At 40.8% G+C, this 20600-nt stretch overlaps 1 protein-coding gene across 2 annotated transcripts in view; it reads right to left on the bottom strand.

Moving 5' to 3' along the window:
- Positions 1 to 20600, bottom strand: part of ZBTB46 (zinc finger and BTB domain containing 46) — a 61820-nt gene that overhangs the window by 10674 nt on the left and 30546 nt on the right. The window contains exons 4-6 of one of the 2 annotated variants that reach the window (XM_088674757.1): positions 20173 to 20345; positions 17612 to 17663; positions 10612 to 17528 (exon numbers count right to left, since the gene is read on the bottom strand). In XM_088674757.1, the coding sequence (XP_088530883.1) occupies positions 16966 to 17528; positions 17612 to 17663; positions 20173 to 20345 (788 nt within the window). In that variant the 3' untranslated portion in view covers positions 10612 to 16965. Of the gene's footprint in view, positions 1 to 708; positions 885 to 10611; positions 17529 to 17611; positions 17664 to 20172; positions 20346 to 20600 lie in introns of those variants that run through there. The other variant, XM_035122830.3, reaches the window with a different exon arrangement.

The following is a 20600-nucleotide window of genomic DNA, read 5'->3' as shown; positions in this document are numbered from 1 at the left end:
CGGATGTGGCCCAATTGGCCTCCCAATCCGGCCCGCTACGACCCCCGCCGCCCGCTGCCCGCTCTTACGGCGCACGGCGCGGCGGCGATCTTCAAAATCGGCAAACAATCGCCAAAAATCCTTTGTGCGCATGCGTATGGGCCTCTCCCGACCCAGAAGAGGTCATTTCCGATGCACTTTTGGGGCGGGGGAGGCCCATATGCATGCGCACAAGTGATTTTCAGCAATTTTTTTCCGACTGTGTGCGTGTGCGCACGGGCACGCACTCCCCTGCCCTCCGGCCCGCTGCGCGCGCACTCCCCTGCCCTCTGGCCCGACGCGCGGTCGGCGCGGCGGGCACCGGCCCGAAGCCCGGTAAGTCTGGGGACCCCTGGGCTTACATTTCATATGGACAGCGTCCAAACACAGAATTGTTATAAGAGACCCAGTGTCAACTGACCCATTCCATCTCCCTGATTTAAAACATGTCTTCTTCCTTAGAACCATATGGGCTCCCCAAGCAGCTGATTCTTTCTTTCCATGCAATGACCACAAAATGGGAGGAACAAAGCCTTGAAAGTTCACTTTCACTTTCTCTCCCTTTCACAGACAGACAAAGGAACATGTGCACGTAAAACACCAGAGTTTCATTTTCTCAATCACAAACCACGCCTGCGTTTTCCAGCTGCCTCCTGCCCTTCGGAGCAACTCCAAAGGCTCCAAACTTACCAAGGTATGCCGTTTCATGTGCTCCCGGCGGGTGAATTTCTTCCCACAAATTTCACAAGGGTAGGGTCGTTCTCCAGTGTGGGATCGCATATGCCTCTTCAGGATGCACTGGTGCATGGCTGAGAAACTGCAGTAGGGGCATTTGAACTTCTTTCTGATCACCGTGAATTCGTTTACTGGAAGAGAAACACAACACAGTGCAGGTTACAACTCTAGCACAGTCCTGTTCTTCAGCAGACACACAACTAACTGCTTATCCAACAGACCAATAGAAAAGCTCTGTTCTAATGGGAATCAAGGGCACCAAGGGCAAAGCTTCAGAAACTTCTTTTGTAGCAGGGTTTTTGGTATACTTGCTGTAATTTTATAGATTTACACACCAGTCCCATATTTAAGGCCCATATTTATAGGACCATTCCCATCATTAACTAGAATTCCATTTATTTATTAATTTATAAGATTTCTTACCCACCCTTCACCATAATGTCCCATGGTAGGTTACAACAATAAAATATACAATTATAAGGACAGATACAACTATTACAATGATGAATCACAGAAAAACTGCTTCACATAATAAATAATAAAACAACAACAACAACAACAACAACAACAATACCCCACTCATCTGGCTGGGCTTCCCCAGTCACTCTGGGCGGCTTCCAACCAAATATTAAAAACAATACAGCATCAAACATTAAAAACTTCCCTAAACAGAGCAGCTTTCAGTTGTCTTTTAAAAGTAACAGAGCAGGAAGTATGCACTGGGCATCTTAATGGTTGTTCCTTTTGTTGTATACCACTGAAGTGTTCTTATAGAGACGTAACCCTTTATAGACTAAGTTAAGGTTCATTGTCTTTCCTCATGGAAAGTTGGCCAACTCTTATAAAGACAAGCTGTGCTCTTCTGTTTAATGGGTGTGTATTTCGTGGGTACAGGAAGGCTCTCACAAATATAGTACTCAGAGAATCATAGAAAGGAAGAGTTGGAAGCGACCCCAAGGGTGATCTAGTCCAACCCCCTGCAATACAGGAATTCTGCCCACAACCATCCTTGGGCAGCATTAGAAACTGAGATATAAAAGCTAGGAGCTAAATGGCACATTAAACCTAGGTTATGGGAACAACAATTGAATGTCTAGGTGCGCTTTTTATAACAAAAGTACAAAGCTGAAAATGAATGAACTGCAGCTAAAATATTATGCTCATTTTTCACATGGTATAGTCCTTCCCCTGCCTACTTCCCTAATATTCTTAAAAGGGTATCTTTTCTAGTCTTCAGAGAGTAGCTGGAAGTAGGGAGGCAGAAAAAGGTCCTCCTTTCTTTCTACTCTGCAGTTTTAATCTGAAATCTTAGGCACAGTACTGTGCCCAGAGCTCAGAAACTGCTTGCACTAATGAAATTTCCGGTCGCAAAATGCGCCTAGAATAATGGAGGTTTCGAACACTGTCCCTGGGTGGGCTCCAACCACCAACCTTCTTGGTTAACAGCCAGATGCATTGACCCATTGCGCCACAGAGATTCATCTCAATCAATCTGCACAGTTTCACAACACAATATTTTGGGAACCCCAATAAGCTTCCAAGATTTACCAGGGAAAAGACTGTTGGCTTGAAATGACACTAATTCAAAGAGAGGGCATACTGTTTTTAAAAATATGAATAACTGCCAGTGGGAGCAGATGAATTCCCCCCCCGGGGGGGGGGGAACCACCCGAATCAATCTTTACCTACATTACTGATATTCCCCTGTAACATACAACCACAGAAAAATACTGGGTGTGTTCTAGCCTAGGTTGCACTCTCAGTGCATGCTAGGCTATAGTGAAGCCCAGAAGGCCTGGCCAGTTCCAAGCATGAAGTAAGCATATACCCAATATTATTTTGCTGTGGTGTGTACTGTGGCGTGCTCTGGTCCATGGGGTCACGAAGAGTCGGACACGACTAAACGACAAAACAACAACAACAAGTACTACCGTAACACCCGGTAGCAGGAATAAGCAAACAAATTTCAACAGCACATGCTTCCTATTAGGACAGGATAGTCTCAAGATCTGAAATTCTGTACAAGCAAATGTATTGATTTAAGCTGCAACAGCTTCGTACTGGTTAGAGACCCATACAGCTATCACCGTGTCAGTGCAGAAACAAGAAGTAGCTTCATCAGAAAGGTTTTTCTGGCGGGACTGTCGGATACTTTGCTGTAGCTGAAGATTGTCAGTACTATATCTCCAAGGTCTGATGAAACACCAAGAAAAAGAAGTAGCTATTTGCTAAAGCACATCCTCTATTACTTGTCCTTTGTGCAGGTGTCTGGTGTTCAGGCAGAGCTCGCCTTAGCAACAATGACCTGATGCTTGGAATCAGGCCAGAAACAACTTGCTGTGAGCCAGTGAACCGCAAATGCAACACACCAACGACTGCATGCAGGACCTCATTTTACAATCCTGGATTAGCCCCAAAGTGAAATAGCGCTTGTGGGGTAACATCGCTATTAACCTTTCGAATGCAGAATCACGCGTTGACCAAAAAACAACAAAAGGGTACCACACTTATCTAATAGCAGCCACCTATAAATCATTTTCACTGCTGCAAACGGAGAAAGCATATCAGCAATAGCAAACAATATATTATGTTAAATTATTTTTCTATATACAATATAGCTCACAATCCCAATTAAATATTGGGACTGTAGTACCTCCCTTTGTGACTTTTGGAATATTTTGGATGAAAAATTAACATAATTTTTTGGACTATCAGTAGTGCTTCTCCTTGTTGTCCTGCTTTTAGAGGAGATGAGCACTCAGATACACTCTAGGGAAACCGCAGTAATGAGAGCCTCGGGGTCTAATTTGCCAACAGACTCTACAGAGCAGCTGGGTAAATGCTTCCCCGTCCAAATAAGGTTGGAAGTGGAATAGGCACTAACTAAACAGGTGAAAACAGCAGCTTGGATCTCTATTTAAATTAACAACTTCCAGAGGGATAGCCATGTAAGTCTGCAACAGCAAAAACAACAAAGTCCTTAAAGACTAATTTTTTTTATGGCTTAATGCCATAATAAATTTATTAGTCTTGAAGATATCACAATATTCTTTTTATCTAAATATTCACTCTCTTTTGTACTGCTTTATCTTAAAATATCATATATTAAATCTTGATGGTAAACCTTGATTAAACCCAGATGGCCTTCTCCAGAATAGCACCCCTGCAGTGGAACATGCTCCCCTCTAGAGGTTTAGTTGGAACCAATATTATCCAGCTCTAGGCACCAGCTGAAGACTTGTCTTTTCATCAGGCTTTTTAAGGTAGTGGGACACTTAAAATTCAGGAAAGTGAAAGGCTGATTTTATTCTATTATTTGTGTTACTTATGATTTTGTTCTTAACATTTATTACTTTATGAAAGTATTGTTTTAACCTGGTCACAGGACAAAGAGCAGTGTAAGGTGTTGTTTTTTTTACAAAATAAATAAATAAATTTCACGAAACCAATTTTGCTAGTACCAAATATTTGGGCTCTAATGGTCAAGTTTGGGAGTCTGCAGGAAAAATCAAGGTGGCAAATAAAATAAAATAAAAATAAATTATTTATATCCCGCCCATCTGGCTGAGTTTCCCCAGCCACTCTGGGCGGCTCCCAATCGAGTGTTAAAAACAATACAGCATTAAATATTAAAAACTTCCCTAAACAGGGCTGCCTTCAGATGTCTTTTAAAAATAGGATAGCTGCTTATTTCCTTGACATCTGATGGGAGGGTGTTCCACAGGGCGGGCCCCACTACCAATAAGGCCCTCTTTCTGGTTCCCTGTAACCTCACTTCTCGGAATGAGGGAACTGCCAGAAGGCCCTTGACGCTGGATCTCAGTGTCCAGGAAGAATGATGGGGGTGGAGACGCTCCTTCAGGTATACAGGACCGAGGCCGTTTAGGGCTTTCAAGGTCAGCACCAACACTTTGAATTGTGCTTGGAAACATACTGGGAGCCAATGCAGATCTCTCAGGACCGGTGTTATATGGTCCCAGCGGTCACTCCCAGTGACCAGTCTAGCTGCCGCATTCTGGATTACTGTAATTGCAGTTTCCTGGTCACCTTCAAAGATAGCCCCACATAGAGCGCATTGCAGTAGTCCAAGCGGGAGATAACTAGAGCATGCACCACTCTGGCAAGACAGTCCGTGGGCAGGTAGGGTCTCAGCCTGTGTACCAGATGGAGCTGGTAGACAGCCGCCCTGGACACAGAATTAACCTGCACCTCCATGGACAGTTGTGAGTCCAAAATGATTCCCAGGCTGCGCACCTGGTCCTTCAGGGGCACAGTTACCCCATTCAGGACCAGGGAGTCCCCCACACCTGCCCGCCTCCTGTCCCCCAAAAACAGTACTTCTGTCTTGTCAGGATTCAACCCCAATCTGTTAGCCGCCATCCATCCTCCAACCGCCTCCAGGCACTCACACAGGGAATTCACCACCTTCACTGGTTCTAATTTAAAAGAGAGGTAGAGCTGGGTATCATCCGCATACTGATGAACACCGAGCCCAAACCCCCTGATGATCTCTCCCAGTGGCTTCATATAGATATTAAAAAGCATGGGGGAGAGGATGGAACCCTGAGCCTCCCCACAAGTGGGAGCCCAGGGCTCTGAACACTCATCCCCCAACACCACTTTCTGGACACGGCCCATAGAATGATTACACTACAGATAATGGGAGGGAAAATGCATTTTACACAGAAGAAACAAACAATATTGTGATCAATATGCAGACTGTATGCTTTCTGCTGATTCCCTTTTATAAAAAGGAATCCCAATTAAAGACTTATACAAAGAATGTAAATTTGCATATACTGTACAATTGCAAATAGTCCACCTTACAAGAGGTGGGAGTTTCTTGGCAAAAGAAGGGAGGCGAGAGAGAATGAAGATAAAAGGTACGGATGAGCAGTTGCAACAGGGGAACAAGAGAACAGTCACCATGGGAGAGTCTCAGGGCTGCTACACACAATACACACCGAATGGCATACAGAGATCATCTTCAAGCGGAATGCCTTCATGATTGGCACATATACCTACTTCAAATACTAATGTTCATGTTTTCTTATCTTGTGCTCCCAATAGTTTCATTCTATTCAAATAATGTGTGAACAGAGGTGCCATGTGTCAGGAAGGTGATGTGGTTACTGTTCATGCCAACTCTGTAGGCTACAAGGAAGTTCATTAGCATCAAACATGGACCTGAGAGATGTGAGTTCACAGGGAGCAACACATTTAATGTCAAATTTTGCCCTAAACCAACCATTTGCTAATTCTCAAATTAAGTGAGTCACCACAAGCTTCAGATGGAAAAAAGTGAAACTAAACTAGGTAGAAACTAAAGAGTCATGATTTAAAAAAGAGAGAGAGAAAGAGAGAGCAGAACTGACACTTTTAGCACCTTGGCTGTTAAATCTCAAGTAAATTGAATAAAATAATACTGAATGATCATACACTTCCTTTCAGAGGTTTGCTTGGTTTTTCTTAATTTATATACACTTGAGATCCACTATATTGCAGCCTAGTTGAGTAAATCAGTTTTTGCAACAGCAGCCCATTCACACAACAGAGGGAGAATAAAGTTAAGATTGTATTCTTTCATCAAGCAGTACTGCAAGCACAATTTGAAAGAGATGTACGATATTATCACACCTAAACGCACGTTATCAGTCAAAATAAATACTTTAAGGATTCATAATTCTATACCAAAGTTTAAGAGTTAATCTAACTGTGCGTTCTAATTCTTAGCCTGCTCTTATTTAATGTTTAAGAGATTCATCTCGCTACACCCAATACAACCTGTCTTCTTAATATCCAAACACCACTGAAATAATTCACTCTTATAAGGTAGATCAGCAAACGGGATCAAGTTATAGTGATAGCCCCTCTCCAGTTGCCCCTCTTCACTAGCAGTGGACTAGGCAAAATAAATGGCTTGTATTAGATAGGTTCATAATAAACCAGTTACTAAAGTCTAAACAAAATGAGCAAACTATAAGCCATTCAAGTAAAGGTCACCGAGGGTTACCTACAGCCTGCACTTCAACCTCACTGCTATTTTTAAAACTATTCAGACACAGACACAGAACAAACAACTTTACAAAGAAAGTGACAGTCATGTAATTGGTTAATTTCTCAAAGCTTCATTAAGACAACCGAGAGCAGAAGGTAGTATAACAGAGCTATGGCTGCTAAGACTGTGGATATCTCATCCGATTATAATCTCTATTAGTAGGATTTTCAGGTTTTCGTAGTCTTTCAAAAAACTTGAGTGAGTGAGTGAACACACCATGTGCAAGTGAATCATTCTAATGGCCACTGAAATCATACCATCTTCAATAACTCTCAAAGCTACTGTTTATATATTTGTTTTATTTATTAAATTTGCATACTGTCCTTCATTCAAAGATCTCAGGGTGGTTCACAGCATAAAAATAAAATAAAAACACAAAATACTTAATAAAAACAAGAACACAATAACCACCTTGTTTCCACAACACATTTAAAAGGACACAATGTTAATTGGGAAAAGGCCTGGTTGAAGAGGAACATTTTTGCCTGGCACCTAAAGATGTACAGTGAAGGCGCTAGGCAAGCCTCCTTGGGGAGGGCATTCCACTGCAGAAAAGGCCCATTCTCGTGTTGCTACCCTCCGGATTTCTCGTGGAGGCACATGACGAAGGGCCTCAGGTGGTGGGTGATCTCGGGGTCTGGGTCAGTTCATATGAGTAGAGGCGGTCCTTGAGCTATTGAGGTCCTGAGATGTTTAAGGCTTTATAGGTCAAATTCAGCACTTTGAATTGGGCCTAGAAACTAATTGGCAGCCAGTGCAGTTGGGCCAGGATCAGTATAATATGCTCAAACTGTCTTGCTCCATTGAGCAACCTGGCCGCTGAATTCTGCAACAGCTGAAGTTTCCGAACCTTCTTCAGAGGCAGCCCTACGTATAATGCATTGCAGTAATCTAACCTAGAGGTCACCAGTGTATAGACGACAGAAGTTTGACTATCCCTGTCCAGATAGGGGCACAGCTGGACCACCAGCCGAGCTGATGGAAAGCACTCCATGCCACCAAGGCCACCTGAGCCTCAAGCAACAGCAAAAGATCCAGGAGCACCCCCAAGCAATGTACCCACTCCTTCAGATGGAGTGTTACCCCATCAACAGCAAACAAGCTCCCACCCATCTGGTCTAGGGAACCACCCACTAACAGTGCCTAGTCTTATATGAACTGAGCTTCAGTTTGTTGGCTCTCATCCAGTTCATTACTGAAGCAAGACAATGGTCCAACACATCCACTGCCTCACCTGCAGATGTAAAGGAGAATTAGAGTTGTGTGTTATCAGCATATTGCTGACAACGGTTTAACATCTACGGTTTCCTGTAGATGTTAAACACCAAAGGGGATAACATTGAACCCTGAGGAACTCCACACTGAAGGCTCTAGGGGCCAAAGACCACTTGCCAAGCATCACCCTCTGGAAACGATCATCCAAGTAGGGCAAAGCAGTATCACCTACCCCTAACTGGGACAGCTGCTCCAGAAGGATAGCATAGTCCAGGCATCCCCAAACTGCGGCCCTCCAGATGTTTTGGCCTACAACTCCCATGATCCCTAGCTAGCAGGACCAGTGGTCAGGCATGATGGGAATTGTAGTCCAAAACATCTGGAGGGCCGAAGTTTGTGGATGCCTGGCATAGTCAGTGGTATCAAAAGCTGTTGAAAGATTAAGGAGAATAGCGACACATTTCCCATTTCTCTTCTAACTGAGGGCAACCAAGGCAGTTTCTGTGCTGAAACTGGGCCAAAATTCTGATTGAAATAGAATCTGTGTATGTGTACCCTACATTTCTAAAGCTGGAGCTGTTTTTTTAAAAGTTAACTATCCTAGGATATAATTCTTGTTGGAACTATGAAGATAGTGCTTGCTTTTAATTCTGCTCATAGCCTCCATATACCATAGAAATGAGCTTGGTCAAAAAGCTTTCTCCCTTGGCTGGTTTAATGTTGCAGAGCAGGTACTGTATAGGGAACCTGTGGATCTTTATATTTTGCTGGATTACAACTCCCATCATCCCTAACCACTGGCCTTGTGGGCTGAGACTGATAGGAGTTGAAGGCCAACAACTCCTGGAGAGAACCATGCTGGACATCCATGCTAAGCTAGACATGGTGAAAATGTATCACAAGTCAGATGCACCAACCATCACCTATTTATTTATTTATTTATTTACTTACTTACTTACTTTATTTGCATGTCTGTGAGATGGCTCACAGAAAATAGAAATACACAAGACATTACATTTCATGGGAAGTTAATCTTGCCATTGGGAGCAGCTTGCATGCAGTTGCATTTCAAGTGGGCATTATTAGACATGGTTGTTGTCGTTGTTTAGTCGTTTAGTCGTGTCCGACTCTTCGTGACCCCATGGACCATAGCACGCCAGGCACTCCTGTCTTCCACTGCCTCCCGTAGTTTGGTCAAACTCATGTTCGTAGCTTCGAGAACACTGTCCAACCATCTTGTCCTCTGTCGTCCCCTTCTCCTAGTGCCCTCAATCTTTCCCAACATCAGGGTCTTTTCCAAGGATTCTTCTCTTCTCATGAGGGGCCAAAGTATTGGAGCCTCAGCTTCACGATCTGTCCTTCCAGGGAGCACTCAGGGCTGATTTCCTTAAGAATGGATAGGTTTGATCTTATAGCAGTCCATGGGACTCTCAAGAGTCTCCTCCAGCACCATAATTCAAAAGCATCAATTCTTCGGCGATCAGCCTTCTTTATGGTCCAGCTCTCACTTCCATACATCACTACTGGGAAAACCATAGCTTTAACTATACGGACCTTTGTCGGCAAGGTGATGTCTCTGCTTTTTAAGATGCTGTCTAGGTTTGTCATTGCTTTTCTCCCAAGAAGCAGGCGTCTTTTAATTTCGTGACTGCTGTCACCATCTGCAGTGATCAAGGAGCCCAAGAAAGTAAAATCTCTCACTGCCTCCATTTCTTCCCCTTCTATTTGCCAGGAGGTGATGGGACCAGTGGCCATGATCTTGGTTTTTTTGATGTTGAGCTTCAGACCATATTTTGCGCTCTCCTCTTTCACCCTCATTAAAAGGTTCTTTAATTCCTCCTCCCTTTCTGCCATCAAGGTTGTGTCATCTGCATATCTGAGGTTGTTGATATTTCTTCCGGCAATCTTAATTCCTGCTTGGGATTCATCTAGTCCAGCCTTTCGCATGATGAATTCTGCATATAAGTTAAATAAGCAGGGAGACAATATACAACCTTGTCGTACTCCTTTCCCAATTTTGAACCAATCCGTTGTTCCATATCCAGTTCTAACTGTAGCTTCTTGTCCCACATAGAGATTTCTCATAGACATGGTTGTAGTGCAATGCTATACATGTCTACTCAGAAGTTATAAATGCAATGAGACTTACTGTCAGGTAAGTGTGCATACAACTGCAGCCTGAACTGACTAGTTAAAATTCAAAGCAGAGTTCTTCTCCACAATGCAGCACAGCACAGCAGAAAGTTCAGTTTGCTGTACTGTATTAATTTATTTACAAATCTTGTTTTTATCTTTTCTATTAAACAAAGATATGCAGAACCAAATGAAAAATACAATATAGCAATTTACATTTTTGAAAGGCAGATGGGACCTTATGTGCCTTAAGAAATTACATTACTGTATTCAGGTTATCAGGACCAGCAAACTAGACGAGAGAATTCTTTACTATGTACTACTGGTATTTTACTGGTCTAGGTGCTTAAAGTTTTGGATTACTTATAATTAATTTCTTTGTCAGCAAAAAGAACTTTCCTCCTCAAGCAAACTTTGGCAATGCATTGGTCAAGGAGAGGCAAAAGTTAATACATTTTTCAATTAAATTTTTATTTAAAACAATCCCCACTTCAAATATGCACATATTTCTAGCTCTGTAAAACAGAGCATCACTAGAAATTATATTCATCCCACAGCTTATTTCTTAATTTCACAGTACAGTGGTACCTCGGGTTACAAACGCTTCAGGTTACAAATGCTTCAGGTTACAGACTCTGCTAACCCAGAAATAGTACCTCGGGTTAAGAACTTTGCTTCAGGATGAGAACAGAAATTGTGCGGCACGGCAGCAGCAGGAGGCCCCATTAGCTAAAGTGGTCTTCAGGTTAAGAACAGCTTCAGGTTAAGAACGGACCTCCGGAACGAATTAAGTTCTTAACCCGAGGTACCACTGTAGTGACAATAAACATATCTGGAAGTACCGTATTTAATAGTTTAGTAAAGGTGCTAAAGTACAGGCATTTATAGCATACATTTTGTCTAATAAACACAATTAAAATATACAAGAGATTTGCAAGAGAAGCAATCTGTAAACAGCATTGACTGACTGGTGTCCTTCATGTCACCAAGAAATACCACTTCTATCCCCTGACCAGTTTTGTGCTCCAATAAAAGCTATTTAAAAAATGTTTAAAATGATGGATGGTCAGATGCATCCAGTGCTTTAGAAAATAAAAATGGGTGTCGTCGTGTAAAACAGGAATGAATGGTAGAAGAGGCAAGATTCACTGTTGAAGCAGTGTTTGATTTGCTAGTAGGTACGTACTTGTCTTTCTAACTTTCAAAAAATAAATCGGGCTCACCCCTCAGCTGAATGGGGGTGTCAAGAACTCCTCCACCCACTCCACCTTTCTTTTATCCAGTTACCTTTGCAAGCACTGGATTTGTACAAAAGAATAATTCATTTCATTTGGGTTTGTGTTAAGAAAAGATGCTGCTGCACTGCATCCCAATTAGATTATAAGTCATTATCAGTGTCACCAAGGACAAAATAATGATAGAGCAATACTCTGTAAATAGCACCATAATAATGAACATTTATTTACAAGTAGTGCTGTTAACCTTTAAAGGTTTCAGAAATCATTCACTTTGCAAATACATACATACATACATACAAAATGCATACTTTTGCATCTTAAAAGTGTTATTGTTATCAAAACATAGTGTTCTTATAAGTTCAAGTATTGTTTCTGAGGTACTTTTTATGGCTTTACTTTTTTAAAAATAGAAAACCTCTTTGGTAGAATAATTGTAGCACACTGGATTGAAGCTTTATTACAATTTAAAGTACAAACCTACTGTGGCTGATTCTCAGGTAAATGGATTAGGACTGAAGCCTTACTCACTACTCATGCAAGTTTCTTACTACCAGTAATAATAAACTTTTATTTCATTTGCAACATGATGACCACTCTCAGAAGGTTAAAATTGCCTCCTTTATCCTCAAGAGGGCCTAACAGCACAGCCCATATCAATTAAATTTGATTTGCACAATCAGGACCATAGCAGAACTAAAAGTTAAGATGTTTTAAAATACACATAAATTATAATGCATAATAGAGCAGGAATGTTCACAAGGCTGCTGCCCTTAATGCACACCTGCTTAACTGACTGAGCAAAGCATGTGCTAAATTTCATTGGATTTACTGCTGTGAAATAGCACTTTTTTCTATAATTTCAAGGATACAGTGGAAAGACAAGGAAACAATTCCGGGGTGGTGGTATACTCAAATTACTTGTACTTGTTCAATGACTCCCCTTAGCTAACTCTTTCCAATAGAGCAGGCATAGGCAAACTCGGCCCTCCAGATGTTTTGGGACTACAATTCCCATCGTCCCTGACCACTGATCCTGTTAGCTAGGGATTATGGGAGTTGTAGTCCCAAAACACCTGGAGGGCTGAGTTTGCCTATGCCTGCAATAGAGTAATCCCTACAATCACATACATCATAAAAATTCACCCAATCTTCTAGTTTAAAATGAACACACCCAGCATCAAACATGAATCAACAAGTCTACTGTATCAATACACTGTCTGCTATACACTGAATATTTTTCATGAACGGGATTATAAATTCAAGCAATGGATTCAGTTTATAACATGACAGTCTTTAAGAGGAATCAGGATGGCTAGTGATTATTTGGTTCACTATAGATAGGCAGAGTTTTATTATACACATAAAAACAGGCCTTACAGAATTCTCTCCCCAGGGAGGCATGCCTGGCACCATCATTATCTGTCTTTAGGTGCCAGGCAAAAACATTCCTTTTCTCCCAGGCTTTTAAATCATAATTTCCTGCTTATCTTTTAGTGGGGAAGGGATTGAGTTCGATCTGCACATATATAATGCTTATGCATTTAAGATTGTTTTATTCTGTTTTTATACTTGTTATTTGGAAGTCACTTTGAGTTCTTTTTTTCTGAGAAAAGTGACTAATAAATAACGACAACAAAATCGTGTTAATCTAAATGGAACAGTATCTTAATACCCTTCTTAAAGGTAAAGGGACCCCTGACCATTAGGTCCAGTCGTGACCGACTCTGGGGTTGCGCGCTCATCTCGCATTATTGGCTTCCAGGTCATGTGGCCAGCATGACAAACCCGCTTCTGGCAAACCAGAGCAGCACATGGAAACGCCGTTTACCTTCCCGCTGTAGCGGTTCCTATTTATCTACTTGCATTTTGATGTGCTTTCGAACTGCTAGGTTGGCAGGAGCTGGGACCGAGCAACAGGAGCTCACCCTGTCACAGGGATTCGAACCGCCGACCTTCTGATCAGCAAGCCCTAGGCTCAGTGGTTTAACCACAGCGCCACCTGGGTCCCAATACCCTTCTTAGAATTAATGAAAAACTGACCTAGCTTCTGAATTTCAGCTTTTTCCTTCCAGCTTAATGCTTAAAAAAAAAACTAGTTGGCCGGGGTGTGTGTGTGGCTGTTAGCGAGTCATAATCCAGTATGTAGCGTCTGAATGGTCATCAATCAGGGCATTGTTAGACAAGATGATGTTTGCCACTTTCCAAAAGTTTCTACCTTTTGATGCCACCTGAAGTCTTTTATTCAGGTAAAGACTATGCTGAATCTTTAGGCAGCAACCTGCCATTTCTGCATCTTTGTTTTGTTTAATATTGTTTAACACTGAACCACAGAAAGCCATCTCACGGATTTAAGCTTTTTTTTTGTTGGTGGTGGTCATAATGCAAATATTATGATACTGCTCCTGTCTGGACTGAATACATGGAATGGCCACCGAGTCTTTTGAGGACACTAAATCCTAGTAGGAACTACCTATTAGGAACATTTTACACACAGCCAAGATGTGCTGCATTCAGTGGGATACACGCAGGAGACTTTCATGGATAGCTGCTCTGTTTTAGCCTCAACACCTTATCCGTTGTCTCCTTACTAGCAAAAAATAAGAATCATGCAATCAAATAAAGAAGAGCTATTCCTTCAGAGACAGAGAGCTTTCCCTTTTTTTCTCTCAACTCCTGTGTGCTGATCTCTGTCTGCCCTGCTGAGCTTTCTTCTCTTATGACCTACTGTTTGTCAAAGAGCAAAGTAAATTATTCAGCAGTTGCCAGACGGTAAAATGGCAGGCTAGTTCTGCTAATTGGAAGAGAAAAAGTATTTGCTTGCACGCTCATGCCCTGCCAAACACAAATTTTTGCTAGTCAAGAAAGAGATGGCAAGAGAGTTTAGAGGGGTTTTGCTATTCAAAAGGCAAAAGGTCCAAATGCAGTCCCCCCCCCAAAAAAAAACTGGCTTTGGATCCTGACCCCCACCCCCAGCAAGAAATTGTATTTCTAGTGCCACCCAACATAATCTCTGGACTGGAGAGATTAAGGAAGCTCTAGAAACCAATTTTGAGGAATCAGTAGTAACTTATCTCCTTGGTAATCAATTTGCACCTGAAGCTAAGACTAAGGTAGGTGAAACTAGAAGTCACTTTTACCAGTCATTGGGACTTCTATGCACATATCACATACTTTTGCTCAATATTCTACAAATGATAGGGATTTGGTTCTTAACATATCGGTAGGTCTGTTCTCCTAGAGGAGAAGCAAAAGAGGAAGACGTGGGCTGACAGGCAGCAAGAAAGAAAATTATGACTTTCCCCAAGAGTGGAACTTCCTAACAAGACTAGGGTGTGAAAAGTACTTTTAAAATTATTTTACTAGAGGACATTTTTACAGGACCAACAAAAAAATGAAAAGCAAAAACAACAAAAACAATAACAGCATAACAAAAAAAACATTAAGGGGGAGAGGCCTCTACAGTTGTTCAAAGCAAAGTCAGTAAGCTAATAATCAAGCAGGGAACAGGCAATAATTTTAAGTGAAAAAATTTCCAGAATTGTAATTGGAAATAACATAGCCTAAGGAGGACAGGATTCTTATTATCCTGAGAAATGAATGCCTGCCTCCCTTTGAACACTGAACAAAAAAAATATTGAAGCACCTTGAAATATTTTATACAGCCATTAAAGGAGAACTGCTTGCAACAATGCACAAAGATGGGAAACTAGTTTAATAAATTCTAAATACCTTTGGCCTGAAGGCTAAAAATCTGATATTGTGGAGCAAGTTGTAGTTCTTTTCACAAGGAGAATGGGAATATATACTGGTAGATAAGTAATGTTCAAAATCATTTTTTCCTTTGGGGGCTTCCCTTTTCTATCCACCAGTTATTCACTATTAGCCTTCATGCCTTTTCTGGATACCCCTCTAAGCTTCTACATAATATTCCTCTCAAGCAGCTATTAATGGGAAACATTTCTCCTTGAATCATAACACCTGCTGGCAAGTTTTCAGTTTTAGGTATGCTAGATGGCCAAAGATTTGTGCTTGTTATCACAAGGTGGTTCTGTACCCAGGTCCATCTTTTAGCTACACCAAAAACAAGTTAGTATTTTCATGGCTGTCTCTCATTTATACTGTCCTGATTTCTAGGATTCAAAAGAAGTGTAGCCTACCCGATTGATGAAACAACAGATTTTAGAGAAATTGGGTGGTTGTTTTTACATTTTTGAAATAATTCTATGGGAACTAACTGTCCAAATCCACTTTCATCTAGCTGCAGCTGCATACAATTCGCAGAGGGTGAAGGTATTGAAAATATTGTGGCCCATTTAGTACAGGGGTGGGGAAGATCACTATCTTCTTGACCCCTGGCAGGCCAAAGATGACACCTATCAATCACCTGACATCACAGTTAATTTCAGGGGATGCTGTTGTTTGATTTTGGTCTCCTCAATTTACTCTTTCTAGCATTCCACCCCTCATATACATCCTCATATATACAGGTGTGAAGCTAGGAGTCAAGAAAAGGGATACTCCTTTAAGTCCTGCTTCTCTAAGTTATGCAAATGAGATAACTGGGTTTTTCTTAAAGGCATAATGCATTCTTAATCTGCTACAATAAACATGAAATTTCCATATCACAAAACATTTACTCTTGATCACTGCATGACACATCATTTGAATGTGATATTCATTTGCAGATATTTGAATTGTGCAACCAATCCAGCAGGCTTCAACAGCAGGTGACTTCAATCCTGCTTTTTTAAAAAGGCATTTAAAAGATGCCTTTTAAAAACATAGGAAACTGCCTCACATTGTCACATCTTTGGTCCATCTAGCTCAGTGTTGTCTAAACAGACTAGCAGCAGTTCTCCAGGGTCTCAGGCATGGGTTTCATCCAGCCCTACCCAGAGATACTGCAGATTGAACCAGGGGCCTTCTGCATGCAAGGCAGATGTTCTACCACATCTGTGCTGCCAGAACTCTGCTGGTGGTCGATCCAAGTATTGTACATTATAACTCTATCCTACTAATTCAGTTGCATTTTCTCCCTGTATTTTTGATATATATTTTAATATTGCTGTATACTGCATTCAGATAATGTGGGGAGGAGGTAGAGAAATGGTTTTAATAAATAATGTGCTGAGAAAATGAATGGAAAACCTTTTGATCCTTTGAACCTACTGTTAAAATATAAAAGTGAATATCTACCCAGAAGACACTGCAACTCAGGCAGAACTACCCTGGGACTATGGGATGCTGTCTGTAAGAATAATCTTGTTCAGACTACAAAAATGTTTTCTTTAGCATTTTCTCTTAAGATTATTACTGCTGAATAACAAAATTATATTTGTTCTTGAAGTCTGAAGCATCTCATAGATAGATGTCTCTCTGAATCCTGACCATAGAACCTGGGGATGAAGAGGTTTACAACTTTCTTTCATTACCTGGCCATTGATTCAGCATTCACACTGTACTGAGCATTGAGACTGCTGACAAAGCAGAATGCACTACCCAGTCAAGTAGCTAAGAAATACACTTCTAAGAGTTCAATCTCACTCTCTCCATTGCCCAACAGTTTTCTTACTCATCATCAGATTCCTGATTTTGATCAATACGATTCAGAAACTCTTCAGCTACTGGCTGTGTGCAACCCAGATAGCAAACTTTCATATGAGTACTGAGGTTTTTCTGGGTACCAAAGCCCTTGCCACAAAAAAGACACATAAACGAACGTTCGCTGGAGTGCACAGACATAAGATGCCGGTTTAAGTCTGTCTTGTCTCGGAACAATTTCAGGCAGTGAGGGCATTGCATCTTCTTCCTGTTGAAGTGGATTGTTTTTTCATGACGATCCATGTTGGATTTTAGTGTGAAGCTAGCAGGACACTTTGGACACTGGAAACGGGCAAATTGCCCTGGAGATATGTGCTCAGAAAGGCTAGCAAGTATTGGCCTGGAATAGTCCACTACATCAAAAGGGACAATCATGGGGAAAGTGTGTTCCTTAATGTGTTCCTTCAGCTTTTCCACACATTCAAAAAATCTTCTGCAGAAAGCACAGCTCAGCTTCTTGTGGCCAGAAGAATCCAAGAACAAACCCTCATGGACTAAGTCCATATCTTCAGACTGTGACGCATTTATATCTAAAAAAGGAAATGCAAAAAAATTAAATTTTAAGTTTTATACTTTGAATCATTAATATACAGTCTTCCTTCTTTCCATTTACCTGTTTCAGAGCTATCTAACTGCCACAGTGTTAGAAATCCATCATAGGTGACCTGCAAAAGAAAAGTGCAATTATGTTAATGAATACTCAGAGAACATCAAATATCTCTACTTTAACACCTGTAAAGGACTAAATCTGGCTGTAATTCTGCTCCTTCAGCAAATGTTCATTACAAATATTTAGTTACTCAAATCAATGTTTCATTTGGGTACCTAAAAGTATACTCAAAATATACAGTATAACCAATATATACCCAAACTGCTAAGTATCTGTATATTTGTTCATTTTGTGATCTCAAAAAATCTGTGTTCAGTACATTCTGTACAGAAATGAGAGCTTCACAAGCATGCCATGTCATCATCATTATTATTTATTAAATTTATTGGTTGCTTTTTCTTGCCAAAGGCAACTCAAAGCAATTTACAAACAAAAACCCACTTAGATGCACAAAAAAGCATTAAAACACCCCACCCACTCTAAGAGGCCAAAGATAGTTAGAGGTAAAAGACCTGGTTAAAGAGGAAAGTTACTGCTTGGTGCTTAATGATATAGAATGATGGTGCCAGGCGAACATATACTTTTCTATTTCGAAGCACTTCCATGAAGGCTATGAAGCCTAGAAGTAGGCCATAATATGTTATGAGAGAACACTGTACACTACAATTTCATATAAAGTGTTCAATGCAGGAAAATCCTGCCACACAGACTGGAAATCTCATTTTACACAAAACAGGGGGACATAAAATAGTTATCTTAAGCACTAAAAAGCAGTTGCCGACTAGGCCAAATGGTTACCATCATTTGCTCAATTTCACTTATAGATTTATATCTCACAATTCCTCTAAGGAACGCTAGGTGGTGTATAATGGACTCTGGTTTGACATAGCTGAGAAATAGTGATCCAGTCACCCAGTGAGCTTCATGGCTGAGTGCAGATTTGAACCTGGAACTCCCTAGTCTGACATTCCAAGTACAGTGGTGCCTCGCTAGACGAATTTAATTCGTTCCACGGGTCTTTTCTTATAACGAAAAATTCATCTAGCGAATCCCATAGGAATGCATTGATTTTTTTGATTTTTTTGATTTGCCCATAGGAACGCATTAATTGAATTTCAATGCATTCCTATGGGAAACCGCGATTCGCTAGACGAATTTTTTGTAAAACGCATTCGTCTAGCGAGGCAACCTCTGCTAGAAAAAACCTTTCATTAAGCGGAAATTTCGTTAAGCATGGCATTCGTTAAGCGAGGCACCACTGTAATATACCACAGTGGCTCTTGATTTGCCCTTGTTAAGTGAGAGCCAGGAGGGCAGGAAGAGAAACTAATTCATTCATACCTTCTCTCTCCAGCTGCTGCTCAGAATATGAAAATGAGCCCTCAGATACCTTTATTTTTATACAAGGGAAGTTTTCAGGGTCTCTCTTTACGCAATTTGTATACCAACATTTTTGGGTCCTTAGTACCAAACTGTTAAATTCTGGCATTTCCAAAAAAATATGTGTAACTATCCCCGACCCTGCTCCAGTTTCCTTTATCCACCCGCACCCTTAACTACATTTTAATATTTTCTAATTTAAAATGATTAATTAATGGATATTTTCAAGTTTTGGGTTATTTGCATCATATTAATTGTATGCTACACAGGACTTCCCTATGAGACATAATGGGTGATTTAGTTGAGGTGGGGTGGAGATGTAATCTTCACTGAATACTTTCATCAAGTTGTCTGTGATGATGATAATTTCATTTCATTTTTTCAAAATCAGGGAAACAGTTGTTTAACTAATAATAATAATAATATATGATACATTTTACAAGACCAGATACATTTACAGGAAGAAAAAGTATTCCTGCCACGCTCTTTGATATTTAGAATAATTATTGCCCAAGTTTTTAAACAATGGATAAATGGTCTTTAGGAAGCTCTCAATTCTGTACATGCTTGATTCAGGTTGCTAGGACTCTGAAGTATTTTTCTAGTCCAGCATTTATGTTTCCTTTAAAAAGTTCAGGAAAGTATTTCTATAATATAGGGGCCTGAAGATCAAAACCAATAAGTGTGTTGCAAGAGTTAGCATTACATATTTCCATAAACACACTGCTGTTTGGAACAGAAGGAACAAATTACTATGTGCATTTTTTGTACTTTGATAGAATTTCACAAAACAGAAAAGGTAAATGAGACTGCCACATTATGGACAATACAAATAGCCTAGGTCTGTTAAAAATTTGAATAATTCCAGATTCTAAGATACAGTGGTACCTTGCAAGACGAATGCCCTGCAAGACGAATTTTTCGCAATATGGTGACTCGCAAGATGAATTTAATTAATGCCTTCCTATGGGAAAAAAAAGAAATTTCAATGCATTCCTATGGGAAACTGCGATTCGCAGGACGAATTTTTCGCAAAACGAATTGACTTGCGGAACGAATTAAATTCGTCTTGCAAGGCACCACTGTACATTAAGAATAGCAAACTGAGCATGACGACACAATTTCAGTTGTAAGTTTTATAACACTTAAAAACTAGCATTACCCACAGATAACTATAATATTACCTGAGTTGAAGGCATCACTCTTTTCACAGTATCTGGTGATATTTCACCAGAAGAGGGGATGATGGTAGTGGGGCTCTGAGTGGCAAGGTGTGATGAAGGCAGCAGAGGAGGAGTTGATGCTTCCACTTTGCCATCACATTCACCCCTTGAACGATTCAAGTTGGTGCCAGACCCTGAGGAACACAGGAAACGAGTCTCACCCACATGAACTAGCACCAGCTGGTGGTTTTAACAAAAGGCAGGGAATGAACAGCTGTAGCTTAATCTTCTGTCAGTGGGAGTGAACGAAGTGCCACAGAGATTCCAGGCCCATTGACTGTTTTAAATAGCCTCCCCACCCAAAAATGTGGTGGGAATTATATCACACAGCAGCATAATGGTCACTAAAGGAAGTCAAAACAAGAAAAAGAACACAAGGCAGCACAAAA

This window comes from Zootoca vivipara, chromosome 7, assembly GCF_965207765.1.
Source record: "Zootoca vivipara chromosome 7, rZooViv2.hap1.1, whole genome shotgun sequence".
NCBI lineage: Eukaryota > Metazoa > Chordata > Lepidosauria > Squamata > Lacertidae > Zootoca > Zootoca vivipara.
The sequence above is the reverse complement of the archived record's forward strand: the minus strand, read 5'-3'. Positions and strand labels throughout refer to the sequence as shown.